This window comes from Trichomycterus rosablanca, chromosome 15, assembly GCF_030014385.1.
Source record: "Trichomycterus rosablanca isolate fTriRos1 chromosome 15, fTriRos1.hap1, whole genome shotgun sequence".
NCBI lineage: Eukaryota > Metazoa > Chordata > Actinopteri > Siluriformes > Trichomycteridae > Trichomycterus > Trichomycterus rosablanca.
The window spans coordinates 23,949,073-23,963,996 of record NC_086002.1 but is presented as its reverse complement, the minus strand read 5'-3'; the positions used below and the strand labels follow the sequence as shown (position 1 = coordinate 23,963,996).

The 14,924-nt window shown below is 40.7% G+C and overlaps 1 protein-coding gene, 1 non-coding gene and 1 pseudogene across 2 annotated transcripts; 2 read left to right on the top strand and 1 right to left on the bottom strand.

Annotated features, from left to right (window-relative positions):
- The window catches only part of LOC134328715 (zinc finger protein 271-like), a 525,414-nt pseudogene that overhangs the window by 130,451 nt on the left and 380,039 nt on the right, over positions 1-14,924 (top strand).
- Positions 1,714-1,786, top strand: trnak-cuu (transfer RNA lysine (anticodon CUU)). The gene has a single exon. It is a non-coding gene; the product is annotated as a tRNA-Lys (tRNA).
- On the bottom strand, positions 8,559-11,150 carry LOC134329502 (zinc finger protein 300-like). Its single transcript, XM_063010789.1, has 2 exons — positions 11,108-11,150; positions 8,559-9,589 (listed from the first exon to the last, which is right to left on the bottom strand). The coding sequence occupies exons 1-2, from the start codon at positions 11,148-11,150 to the stop codon at positions 8,559-8,561; spliced, it is 1,074 nt and encodes a 357-aa protein (XP_062866859.1).

Here is a 14,924-nt window from a genome sequence, read left to right as displayed (position 1 = left end):
ACCTATAAAGAACTTTTCCTAATGTAAGGAGGCTCTGCTGCACATTATTTAAAATAAGAGTTTGTTTGTGAGCTATTCTTATAAAGGATATAGATAATTCAGATTTCTATTTTGTTTTAATTATTGTTAATTATTGTGATATTGTTTTGTTATAAGTTTGAGTCCCTTGAAAGGATAATTATAGGTGGTGCTGTTACTATTTTTGCACTTCTGCAGACTTTTAAATTACAATGCAAAAAAAAAAAAGAATTTGAGTCTTGTTTCAATTGCATTATACAAGAACAAAAAAACCTAAATCGTAATCGACAATCGGTTATAATTTTAAAATAATAGAGATTTTTTATTTGGCAAAATCGCCCAGCCTTATTTTAGTCGACTGAATCGATGGTAGATTTAGTCGACTAAAGTCTTATGATAATTAGTCGACTAAAACTAGACTAAAACTAAAACAATTCAGATGACTAAATTATGACTAAAACTAAACTACATTTTAGTCAAAAGACTATGACTAAAACTAAATTAAAATTTGCTGGTAAAATTAACACTGACAGGTGGTTCCATGAGTAAGCCGATGACTAGGTCCAGACGGTGTAGATCTTTAACCGTACAGGTTTCTGAAGGCTTCTGCTAACGGTAAAAACAATCAAACCTTTTAAGATTTGAGCTTTTTTCCAGGAATAAAAAGGTTCGAGAGCTCTGGGAGGTCTTTCTGGGTGAGTAGGAGATGATGAAGGTTTGATATCTAAGCAAGTTTTAAGTCTCTATTCATAGGACCTCACAGGACCTCACCGGACTTCCAGGACGTCACGATAGCGTAACAGTAGACCTCTATAAATTAACATCTCCAACCTTTCAGGGCTGGATTGTGTCTAACTGCATGTCTTGCTTGTTTTCTTGACGCAGGTCAACGAGCATCTTGATCCGGAAGATGAGGAGATTCTTCTTACAGTTACCAGCAGCTTTTTTGTTTATTAAATAAGTAAATTGTTCAATAAAGACGTGAACTGTACCGTCATCTGTGTGTCTGTGTGTTATTAGCACGTTTTTAGGCGTCTGTGTGCACACAGATTTATAGGACCCCCAAAAGACGGGTATGATACCGCTTGAGATGCGTCTCCAATTTAATTGGAGGCCATCTGTGGTCAATTGGATTGACTGGACATGATTGGGGATCCCAGACACCGGCTTATACGAGGTCCCACAGTCCACAGTGGCCATGGGGTCAAACGAATCATCTGCAGACCTCAGAGGAATAGATCTGGGCAAGGGTACAGCCACCACCATCCATAAATGGAAGAAGTCTGGCCTGGCCGGGAGGTGAGCAGGAACCTCCGGCGTATCCTTGTGGAGACGTGAGAACTTTCCAGAAGATCACCTAGAGGTCTCTCGGACCACAAGAAACAAGTCACGTCTGGAGGAGACCAGGCACACCAACTGTGAAGCATGGTGGTGGCAGTCCTGATAGAGGGGAAGATGAATGCAGCTGATCCGTCCTGCAGTGCTTATATATTTTATTTATTTGTATTAAACAGCACTGAAACACACTCATTTTAGGACGACCTTTTGAGGTTTTCAGTGTATTTCACTGTGCACATTCTGTGAAAGTAAAATTGTTTTATTTCATTTATTTTTGTTTATTTAAAATAACATTATTAAACCTACATCTCTCTGATGGTATGACTGATGAGCTGTCTGTTCTGACATGCTGCTTAAGCCCAGCTAGCTCAGTCGGTAGAGCATGAGACTCTTAATCTCAGGGTCGTGGGTTCGAGCCCCACGTTGGGCGACTATCTTCATTTAACATCTACTGAAACCAAAAGAACGTTCTTCCACTTTGGACAGCCAGTCTCTGGTGACTTATCAGGAGGATATTTGTGCTTGTAGGACTGTTGTTTACTGGATGTTTTCAGTTACTTATTTTCACTATTCCATGGGACTACACATTGTTGTTGTGTCTCATATCCGTTTGATCAACAGGCAGGTTGTACAATAAAAGGCACTCGTCCCTGGGTGGGCTTGAACCACCAACCTTTCGGTTAACAGCCGAACGCACTAACCAATTGCGGTTTTACAAATTGAAATAATAGCATGTTTCTGACTTGAATGAGAGGGGCATTAAAAATATTTCACACTTGTCAGAGACAACGTTTGAAGTCCAGGTCAATAGGACCTGCTAGTTAGAGAAGACTCACTTGTTTTTTAGTTTAAGTCCAAAAGGGGTGTGTGGCCCATATGGGGATCGAACCCGCGACCTTGGCGTTATTAGCACCACGCTCTAACCAACTGAGCTAACCAGCCAGTTCACCTAAACTCTGTAGATTTTTTTACATAATTCTATACTAACCCCCATTCAACCAGCTGCATGGCAGCACAAAAACCATTTGAGAGTCTGCACACTTTTAGTGAAGTGCGTCTCAGTTTGTTCATGCTATGATGTGTTATTTCTCCTGCTAAATTATTTAAATTTAATTAGGGTGGTGAAGTTTCTAACCAGCAATAAAAAGTTATATTTAACGTAACTGTTCAGTACAATGTTTATTTTGAGTAGTGCACTAAGTAGGGAGTTGGCACCATTTGATACGAGGCCGATAGTCTCTACTCAAAACGGCAGACTGAACAAACTGGCAAAGTTAGCTAAAGAAAGAAATGCTCTGAAAAAACCTTTTTTATATTTTGAACATGCTGTTTCTCACATGTATTCCTCACACGCTTTTTTATCCCCTAAATTGTGTCTTTTAAAGGTTTCTCAATTTTGCGGCTGGTGCTAAACTATGTTTTTATTTTATCGGTTGTTGTGATTAGCATTTATTTTAACTATAGGGCACTAGGACCCAGCAGCACTGTTATTAACAGCGTTATGGTCCTTTATACAACAGGTAGTTCCGACCTTACAATCTGATTGGCTGAGAAGTGTTCTAAACGTGCTGATATTCGTGATAACAGCACGGTCTTTTCACACCACAATGGTATTACTCCGCTGACGTGTTGCCATTAACGACAAGCTTCATGCACATAAACGCACACGCAGGCGACACAGACTTTTTTCCCGGTCGCGTTTTAAATCCGTTATCTGATACACAATCATCTAGCGCACTGTGTAGGGAACATAACCAATTGTCTAATTCACTATCTAGTGCACTATGTAGGGAACATTAATGTGTTTGTAACGCGAACAGTTAGTTAAGCCCTAGTAGTTCTGTTTTCATCCATAGCCTTTGGTGTGTGCGAGAGGTTTTTTTTATTTCTTTTTTCACTTCGGAGGTTCTTGCTTTCTTCTTGTTGTTGTTCTTACCTCCCTGAAATGAGTTTTGCAACTTGGGATGTCAGCTTTGTAGTGTTAAACTTTATATTCGTTGTGGAACTACTTTTTGGCGGAAGGTATTGTCAATATTAAAGCATATTTAATATGAAATTCAGGGCTTCTTTGATTTATTCTTTCTTTATTTTGTAAAAACTGTTGTTTTTACAACTCACCTTCGGTTCGTGCCTGCGACCAAATCACAGCCGTGATGTTATTCGCGATAACACACTCCCTCTCGTACGGAGCCCCTAAGGTGACATCCTCTGAAAAAAAAATAACGCGTGGCCACGACTTAGTAACGCGTTCCCACGCCTTATTAACGCGTGGCCACGACTTACTTAACGCGTTCCCACGCCTTACTAACGCGTGGCCACGACTTACTTAACGCGTTCCCACGCCTTAGTAACGCGTGGCCACGACTTACTTAACGCGTTCCCACGCCTTAGTAACGCGTGGCCACGACTTACTTAACGCGTTCCCACGCCTTAATAACGCGTGGCCACGACTTAGTAAGGAGTGGGAATGAGATCGTGGCCACGACTTAAAAAGGTTGAAACAGTTGAATATTGTTTACTCTGTTTACTTTCTTGACTATCGTGTCAATAAACAGAATGGATGATTAAAGCATTGTACTTGCTTACTTTATATTTATTACATCTACAACAGTAGCGAACATTAACGTGTGTATAAACATTACTATGACAACTCGCATACGTCTGTGTGTGCGTAACAGTTCCGTACTGAAACATAAAACCATCACACGTTCCATACATTCACACATGTTGTTAGCCGTAGATTGTTTGTTTTGGAGCCTTGATGTAATATGCAGTCTCCCTCCTGGGTGTAACAGATGATCACACCACATTCAACTGTTTCCCCTAACAACATGTGTTAATGTATGGAACGTGTGATGGTTTTATGTTTCAGTACGGAACTGTTACGCACACACAGATGTATGCGGGTTGTCATAGTAATGTTTATACACACGTTAATGTTCGCTACTGTTGTAGATGTAATAAATATAAAGTAAGCAAGTACAATGCTTTAATCATCCATTCTGTTTATTGACACGATAGTCAAGAAAGTAAACAGAGTAAACAATATTCAACTGTTTCAACCTTTTTAAGTCGTGGCCACGATCTCATTCCCACTCCTTACTAAGTCGTGGCCACGCGTTATTAAGGCGTGGGAACGCGTTAAGTAAGTCGTGGCCACGCGTTACTAAGGCGTGGGAACGCGTTAAGTAAGTCGTGGCCACGCGTTACTAAGTCGTGGCCACGCGTTAGTAAGGCGTGGGAACGCGTTAAGTAAGTCGTGGCCACGCGTTAATAAGGCGTGGGAACGCGTTACTAAGTCGTGGCCACGCGTTATTTTTTTTTCAGAGGATGTCACCTTAGGGGCTCCGTACTCTCGTGTTCTATTGCTTAATTATATTTCTGAGCGGTACCACATGTAAACTCTAGATGTCGCTGTTGCACCACTTCCTAAAATACTCCACACGAACATACAGGGGTTGGACAAAATAACTGAAACACCTGTCATTTTAGTGTGGGAGGTTTCATGGCTAAATTGGACCAGTCTGGTGGCCAATCTTCATTAATTGCACATTGCACCAGTAAGAGCAGAGTGTGAAGGTTCAATTAGCAGGGTAAGAGCACAGTTTTGCTCAAAATATTGCAATGCACACAACATTATGGGTGACATACCAGAGTTCAAAAGAGGACAAATTGTTGGTGCATGTCTTGCTGGCGCATCTGTGACCAAGACAGCAAGTCTTTGTGATGTATCAAGAGCCACGGTATCCAGGGTAATGTCAGCATACCACCAAGAAGGACAAACCACATCCAACAGGATTAACTGTGGACGCAAGAGGAAGCTGTCTGAAAGGGATGTTCGGGTGCTAACCCGGATTGTATCCAAAAAACATAAAACCACGGCTGCCCAAATCATGGCAGAATTAAATGTGCACCTCAACTCTCCTGTTTCCACCAGAACTGTCCGTCGGGAGCTCCACAGGGTCAGTATACACGGCCGGGCTGCTATAGCCAAACCTTTGGTCACTCGTGCCAATGCCAAACGTCGGTTTCAATGGTGCAAGGAGCGCAAATCTTGGGCTGTGGACAATGTGAAACATGTATTGTTCTCTGATGAGTCCACCTTTACTGTTTTCCCCACATCCGGGAGAGTTACGGTGTGGAGAAGCCCCAAAGAAGCGTACCACCCAGACTGTTGCATGCCCAGAGTGAAGCATGGGGGTGGATCAGTGATGGTTTGGGCTGCCATATCATGGCATTCCCTTGGCCCAATACTTGTGCTAGATGGGCGCGTCACTGCCAAGGACTACCGAACCATTCTGGAGGACCATGTGCATCCAATGGCGGTGCCGTGTATCAGGATGACAATGCACCAATACACACAGCAAGACTGGTGAAAGATTGGTTTGATGAACATGAAAGTGAAGTTGAACATCTCCCATGGCCTGCACAGTCACCAGATCTAAATATTATTGAGCCACTTTGGGGTGTTTTGGAGAAGCGAGTCAGGAAACGTTTTCCTCCACCAGCATCACGTAGTGACCTGGCCACTATCCTGCAAGAAGAATGGCTTAAAATCCCTCTGACCACTGTGCAGGACTTGTATATGTAATTTCCAAGACGAATTGACGCTGTATTGGCCGCAAAAGGAGGCCCTACACCATACTAATAAATTATTGTGGTCTAAAACCAGGTGTTTCAGTTATTTTGTCCAACCCCTGTACCTGTACTGTAAGTGTCAGGACCCTCCTCCCTGGTGTAGTAAATCAACGATTTAAACAAAGCACAACAGTTTAGGGAAGGTCCTTTCCTGTTTTACATGAAGAAAAGTTGATGGAAAGGAACTCCAGTGTCACAGAGCCCTGACCTCAACTTAACTTGAGATAAAAACCTGGGCATTTTTGTCACATCCGGACATGCACAAATTCCCACATATACACTCCAGAATCTTAATAGTTGTAGCCAAGTGGAGCTTAATGATCCAGTGACACTGACACACTGATATACAGCCCCGGTTCTGGCTGTGTTGCTTAGGCGGGCAGTGAGAAAATCCAGGGGGAGCAATGGCCACCCCAGTTGCTTTAGTTTCGCCCTAAGCTGAAATCGCATCTAGAGCAGAAAAATACGCGCTCTGCCCACTGCGCTACTTAAACAGCGGAGTAATAAACAGGTTGTTATGCTGATAAACCTGCGCACACACGGCGTCACCAAGATTAAAAGTGAAAACTACTTAAAATAATAACTACGGTAGCAGCAGTTTCCTTCTGTTTCATACACATCACCCTGTCTCAGTCTAATCTGCAGCATTTCTCTCCCACTGATAAAAATACAGAACAAAACGTGTCCCGTATCAGTTAAATTGCGACTACGACTGCAACGGTACAAGTAGGTTTGATGTCGACTTTTTTTTTTTTTTTTTTTATTATTTAAAATGTTAAATTACAAATCTTAATACAAAATATATTTAAGTAAAAGAAAAATTACAGGTTGTAAAATCTACTTTAAAAAGTACAAGTACACAAAAAACTACTCAATTACAGTAACACGATGTAATTTGTTACTTTCCACCTCTGTATAAGCCAAACTATGAAAATGTGTGAAAAAGAAGTAGAAGTAACATCTGTGCCAACATATAAAAATAATAATAATAATAATACATTTTATTTATGGGCACCTTTGAAAACACTCAAGGACACCTTACAATACAAAACATCAGTACATAATTAATTTCACAGATTAAGGGTAGGTGAGTTTAAAGAAATACATTTTAAGGCATGTTTTGAAACTAGGGACTGAATCAATGGTGCAAATGTCAGGAGGGAGAGAGTTCCTGAGATGTGGGGCAGAGTAACTAAAAGCTCTAGCTTCCATATGAGGTAGACCAAAAAGGAGAGAGTTACAATAATCAATTCAAGATGTGACCAGGGCATGAACAAGAACATCAGTACTTCTAGGACAAAGGAATGGACGTAGATGATTTATGTTATGTAAATGGAAATAAGCAGATCGTGTGATATTGTTAATATGTGCATGAAATGAAAGATTGTGAGTGGAAGGACAGACGTTCAGAGTTCAGAGTTCTTCATCATCACTGAGAATTTGTTTGATTTAGAGAGAGGACATTTTCTACCTATAAGAAAAATTTCAGTTTTATCAGCATTTAATTTGAGAGAATTGTAAGAGAACCAAGTTCTTAATTCTATTAGACAATCAGAGAGAGATGGAGGAGGAAGAGTAGCCGTGAGCACAGTGGACAGGCGGGAAGCAGGTAAACTATAAATAGTAGAGGCCCCAAGACAGAGACCTGAGGGACACCACTAGTAACAGGAGTTACTGTGAACATACTGTACATGTCTAGAAATGTATGAAGAAAACCAATCAAGCACAGTATCACTAAGACCAACATATGCTAGCTGATCGAATACCTTTTATTTTCAATTCACTTCCACTGTTAGCTGATAGCATTCACTTACATCAGGCTCTAAACCTCCTGGTTCTACCCACCATTCACTCCACTATAGATAATCACATTATTTCCCAGTGTTAGGATTTTTGGAACATAACATCATTATTAAACGTAAATTCAATGTGAGAAGTTTTACGGCATTTCCCCACGTGGCTCTTTGTCTGGTATGTGCACTCAAAATGGCGCCTACCATGATCCCTCGTTAGGGACCCTCCAGATGCCTGCCGTAGGGGGGGCAGAGCCCTGGGCTTTTTAGCACATTTCATTGGCTCCACCAGCAGTGAAGGAGGAGGAGCCCAGATTAGTTTAAAAAACCGCGTGCTCAGACGCACGGGGTTCTTTTTTAGCTGGCGATCATCTGGATTGCAGGAGAAAAGGAGCGCCGATCGGCTTAGCTCTGACATATATTCACAGATCATTTCTTACACTTAATAAAGTGTTTTTGAAGAGTACTTTCTGGATTCTCCGACTGCTTCTTCAGGGCTCCTCGACAAAAAGATTCGTCGTAACACCAGTAATAGTTTAACCTAAAGATTTATACTTTAATTATCACTATTTACTTATTAATGTTTACTGTGTAATTAAATACCTATTAATTACACAGTATAATTAATTCATTGCAAACCATTTCTCCCCAGCACTCACTCACTCACTATATTTTATATTTTTATATTTTAGCTTATTTGGTTTAATCTGATGAGTCACACTTGTGTCTAAGTGCTGATAAATGAGCAAAGCAGCTCCAATACTGTGTGCATCATTTCTGTAAAATGTGAATGCGCTGGTGTGTTTTGAGATGACACTGTTGATTAAAACCTTTTCCACACTGTGAACACTGATACAGTTTCTCTCCAGTGTGAATGCGCTGGTGTGATTTGAGATGACTCTGTTGAATAAAACTTTTTTCACACTGTGAACAGTGATATGGTTTCTCTCCACTGTGAATGCGCTGGTGTATTTTGAGCTCACTCTGTCTATAAAAACTCTTTCCACACTGTGAGCACTGATACGGTTTCTCTCCAGTGTGAATGCGCTGGTGTGTTTTGAGATGACTCTGTTGAATAAAACTTTTTCCACACTGTGAACACTGATGTGGTTTGACTCCAGTGTGAATGTGCTGGTGTCTTTTCAGACCACTCTTTGTAATAAAACTCTTCCCACACTGTGAGCACTGATACGGTTTTTCTCCAGTGTGAATGCGCTGGTGTATTTTGAGCTCAGTCTTTCTATTAAAACTTTTCCCACACTGTGAGCACTGATACGGTTTCTCTCCAGTGTGAATGTGCTGGTGTGTTTTAAGGTCACTCTTTGTATTAAAACTCTTCCCACACTGTGAGCACTGATACGGTTTCTCTCCAGTGTGAATGCGCTGGTGTGATTTGAGATGACTCTGTTGAATAAAACTTTTTTCACACTGTGAACAGTGATATGGTTTCTCTCCACTGTGAATGCGCTGGTGTATTTTGAGCTCACTCTGTCTATGAAAACTCTTTCCACATTGTGAGCACTGATATGGTTTCTCTCCAGTGTGAATGCGGTGGTGGATTTTGAGACTAGACTGTGTATAAAAACTCTTTCCACACTCTGAGCACTGATACGGTTTCACTCCTGTGTGAATGCGCTGGTGTATTTTTAAATGACACTGGTACTTAAAGCTCTTCCCACACTGTAAGCACTGATATGGTTTCTCTCCAGTGTGAATGCGCTGGTGTATTTTAAGATGACACTGGTACTTAAAGCTCCTCCCACACTGTGAGCAGACGTTTCCTTCTTCCTGTGTGGGACTGAGAGACGTGTTAATGCTGACAGTACCAGAGGACGTTTGCTGATTACTGGAGCTTCTGGTGGGCGTCAGATCCTCATGTTCAGTCTTAATCTTCACCAGAGTCTCATATTTAACATGGTTGCAGCTCTTGATGTGATTGTGGAGCTGATTTTGGGTTGTAGAGGAACGTGGACATGAGGAGCAGCAGAAATCCTTGTTCAGTTCTGGAGCAGAAAATAATCAAATACATTTATAACATTATAAATCATCAAATACATTTATAACATTATAAATCATCAAATACATTTATAACATTATAAATCATCAAATACATTTATAACATTATAAATCATCAAATACATTTATAACATTAAATAATCAAATACATTTATAACATTATAAATAATAAAGATTGTTAGTAAATGTTAAACTGAGATCTGATGCTAAAGTCCTGTAACGTGATTCATCCTGCATTCATCATTTCCTGCTCACACTGCATGAGCACAATACAAGCTTTCACTGTATGATGCTTCATCCCAGCTGCCTCTGATTCTATTCAATCCAAATCTTATTTTACTCAAGATAAAAAATATCTTACTGAGTTCATCTTTATCTTCAGGTTCTTCCTTCTTCACAGATTTCATCTGGAAACCTCCACACTGTTGGTCCACTGGGGTGACATGTTCCTCAGGGATCGAGGTTCCTTCACCTGAAATGTCTTTGTTTTGTGAAGAAGAAAAAAATAAGATTGTTATTGTTGGTAGTAACGACCAACTTCTTTTTTAAGCACTTAAGTTAGAACTAACAGACACGTACTTCTATACTATCTGTCAAAAAAGACGATCTATAAACCTTTGTTCAAACAGGGTTTCAGCAGATTTAATAATAATAATAATACAACCCCAAATCAGAAAAAGTTGGGACAGTATGGAAAATCTAAATAATAATAATTAAACACAGAATTTCTTACACTGACTTTGACTTTTATTTGATGTCAGACAGGATGAAGCTGAGATATTTCATTTTTTATCTGCTCAAGTTCGTTTCATTTATTAATAAACATCCATTCCTGCATTTTAGGCCTGCAACACATTCTGCAGGCAGGCCAGTCCAGTACCTGTACCCTCTTATGCCACGCCTTTGTAATGTGTGCAGCAGGTGGATTTGCATCGTCTTGTTAAAAAATGCTGGACATCCCTGGAAAAGACGACGTCTTGAAGGCAGCACATGTTGCTGATAACAGTCTGGATTATTTTAGTCTTTGGTCCGGATCACATGCTGTCCATTTTTCCATAAAAAGACCTGAAATGCTGATTCATCTGACCACAATACATGTTTCCACCTTTGGGCAAGATGGCGGCGCATGCACCCGAGCGTCTCACCAGGCTTAGCGATCTAGTGTTTATTTATTTGCCAATTTACTGCATTTTCACTTGAATTACTCGTGTGAACTACACATACGACAGACAGACGCTGATGGACATTAATTTATACCGCTTGAAGTGTTGTTTTGGACCGTCCATTCAAATTCAACCAGCTACTTCCAGAGGTGAGCAGAACACCGCGTCCAAGCGAGCTGTTCATCACAACAGGAAGAGCCAAAACAGGGTAAATGTGGAGGTTAGCGCGCTAAGCTAAAACTACCTTGTATCTTCCTTGCCAATATGCCATGAGAAAATAAAAATCTGGACCCTGACACAGAAGAGGATCATGGACTGCAGCTAAACCACAGCGTGGTGGAACTGATGAAGAGCTTCTGTGGTGATGTTTGCCTTTATGTAAACAAAACCTGGTGCATGGACTCTGTCATAGGTAATACCTACTGCTCTGCTGACCTGGAATACCTGGTTATAACATGTAGACCCTTTATAACCAGGTATTATAACCACCAGAGGTTTCCTGCATTGTTACTGCTGCAGTTTATATCCCTCCAGATGCTAATGCTAACGCAGCTATAAAAGACCTTTGTGAACCCAGATGGAGTAAATCACTGCAGTTTAAGATCTGGACTTCCAAAGTTTCATCAGAAGGGGACTCAAAATCTCCAAGTACACCCCAGTCATCAGACGTCTGATACCCACAATAAGGACAGTTAAGATCTGGACGGAAGCTGCAGACTCATCTCTCCAGGACCATCAGCACAAACAATCATGTATATATTGAATATATCAGCTTATATACTCGACTTTATTTCTTCTCATTCATTACCCAATCATTCAGCCACTTGTATTCACCTGGCATTACTCTGTAATTATTTACTAGTCTACACACTGTACAGTCAGCATGATCTGTTTAATATTCTTTACTTCTGTCTGCTCATTTCACTCACCTGCTCACTTATGCGCTAAAAATACACAAATATTACAAGTAATTCAGACACGACCAAATTAGAAGAAATTATTTTATAAAAAAAGTCTTACTGAGTTCATCTTTATCTTCAGGTTCTTCCTTCTTCACAGGCTTCATCTGGAAACCTCCACACTGTTGGTCCTCTGAGAAGAGCAGTTCCACAGAAGCAACAAGTTCCGGAGGGATTAAAGTGACTTCACCTGAAATTCATCAATATGAGAAGAAGAAACTCAACAACTGGAGGAAACTGAAGGTTGTGGGTTTGATTTCCAATCACAAATAAATCCTAGTTAGATTAAAACTGAAATCCAGACTGGAGTGTAGCAGCACAGGACAGTACGGTACAGTACAGGTTCTAATCCCACTATCCACTTTCTCTTATTACTGATTAGTGACTCCAATACTAACTGGACTGTACTGTACCATACTGTACTGTACCATACTGTACTGTACCATACTGTACTGTACCACACTGTACTGTACCACACTGTACTGTACCATACTGTACTGTACCACACTGTACTGAACCATACTGTACTGTACCATACTGTACTGTACCACTGTACTGTACCACACTGTACTGTACCATACTGAACTATACCACACTGTACTGTACCATACTGTACTGTACCATACTGTACTGTACCACTGTACTGTACCACTGTACTGTACCACACTGTACTGTACCATACTGAACTATACCATACTGTACTGTACCATACTGTACTGTACCACACTGTACTGTACCATACTGTACTGTACCACACTGTACTGAACCATACTGTACTGTACCATACTGTACTGTACTATACTGTACCACACTGTACTGTACCATACTGTACCTCACTGTACTGTACCATACTGTACCTCACTGTACTGTACCATACTGTACCTCACTGTACTGTACCATACTGTACTGTACCACACTGTACTGTAACATACTGTACTGTACCACACTGTACTGTACCATACTGTACTGTACCACACTGTACTGTAACACACTGTACCATACTGTACTGTACCACACTGTACTGTACCACACTGTACTGTACCTCACTGTACTGTACCATACTGTACTGTACCACACTGTACTGTAACATACTGTACTGTACCACACTGTACTGTACCATACTGTACTGTACCACACTGTACTGTAACATACTGTACTGTACCACACTGTACCATACTGTACTGTACCACACTGTACTGTGCCACACTGTACTGTGCCACACTGTACTGTACCATACTGTATTGTACCACACTGTACTGTACCACACTGTACTGTACCATACTGTACTGTACCATACTGTACCGTACTGTACCACACTGTACTGTACCACACTGTACTGTACCATACTGTATTGTTCCACACTGTACTGTACCATACTGTACTGTACCATACTGTACTGTACCACACTGTACTGTACCATACTGTATTGTACCACACTGTACTGTACCATACTGTACTGTACCACACTGTACTGTACCATACTGTATTGTACCACACTGTACTGTACCATACTGTACTGTACCATACTGTACTGTACCACACTGTACTGTACCACACTGTACTGTACCACACTGTACCGTACCACACTGTACTGTACTGTACCACACTGTACTGTACCACACTGTACTGTACCATACTGTACTGTACCACACTGTACTGTACCATACTGTACTGTACCACACTGTACTGTACCATACTGTACTGTACCACACTGTACTGTACCACACTGTACCGTACCACACTGTACCGTACCACACTGTACTGTACTGTACCATACTGTACTGTACCACACTGTACTGTACCACACTGTACTGTACCATACTGTACTGTACCACACTGTACCGTACCACACTGTACCGTACCACACTGTACTGTACTGTACCACACTGTACTGTACCATACTGTACTGTACCACACTGTACTGTACCATACTGTACTGTACCACACTGTACTATACCATACTGTACTGTACCTCACTGTACTGTACCATATTGTACTGTACCATACTGTACTGTACCACACTGTACTGTACCTCACTGTACTGTACCATATTGTACTGTACCACACTGTACTGTACCACACTGTACTGTACCACACTGTACTATACCATACTGTACCACACTGTACTGTACCACACTGTACTGTACCATACTGTACTGTACCACACTGTACTATACCATACTGTACTGTACCACACTGTACTATACCATACTGTACTGTACCTCACTGTACTGTAACATACTGTACTGTACCATACTGTATTGTACCACACTGTACTGTACCATACTGTACTGTACCACACTGTACTATACCATACTGTACTGTACCATACTGTACTGTACCACACTGTACTGTACCACACTGTACTGTACCATACTGTACTGTACTATACTGTACTGTACCACACTGTACTATACTATACTGTACTGTACCACACTGTCTGGTGGAAAAGTGGCATCAAGCTCCACATTTACTTACAGAAGAAATTATCATCATCCTCCTCCTTTTGTATTATTTTCTTCTGGAATTCTTCATGTTGTAGATCTACAGGGGTGACGTGTCCCTCTTCTGCTGACTGCATTATTAAAGATCTAATAGATAGACAGACAGACAGACAGACAGACAGTCAGACAAATAGATAGATGTGCTGTATTCATAATTAAAGGGAAATTCTTTAGACTGTTGTAACTGGCTGTTATTATTGTTATGAACTGAAGCTACTGTGGCACCAGGCAGCAAAAAGTTATTCGAATGCCTACAGTAAAATTATCTCAAAATCACAAGATTAGTACTAGAGTAAATGTTCTTCATTGATGTCGGGGTGGCACCTGATAACAATTTGTTTTGCTTATTATATTGCTCTTCAAAAAGTGGTATTAACACAACCGAATAGACACTTCACATGAGTTTGAGATCCGATCACAACAAATTCCTCCAGTTAAAATGTCTGAAATGTATTTCATTAATAACAGAGTCGATGCTCTTCTTGAACTGAGTGG

Coding starts and splice junctions, on each gene's coding strand:
- LOC134329502 (XM_063010789.1), bottom strand. CDS start 11,150: ATGAACAGCTCGCTTGGACGCGGTGTTCTGCTCACCTCTGGAA. Junction 9,590..11,107: donor TGTTCTGCTCACCTCTGGAA/GTAGCTGGTTGA, acceptor TTAACACGTCTC/TCAGTCCCACACAGGAAGAA.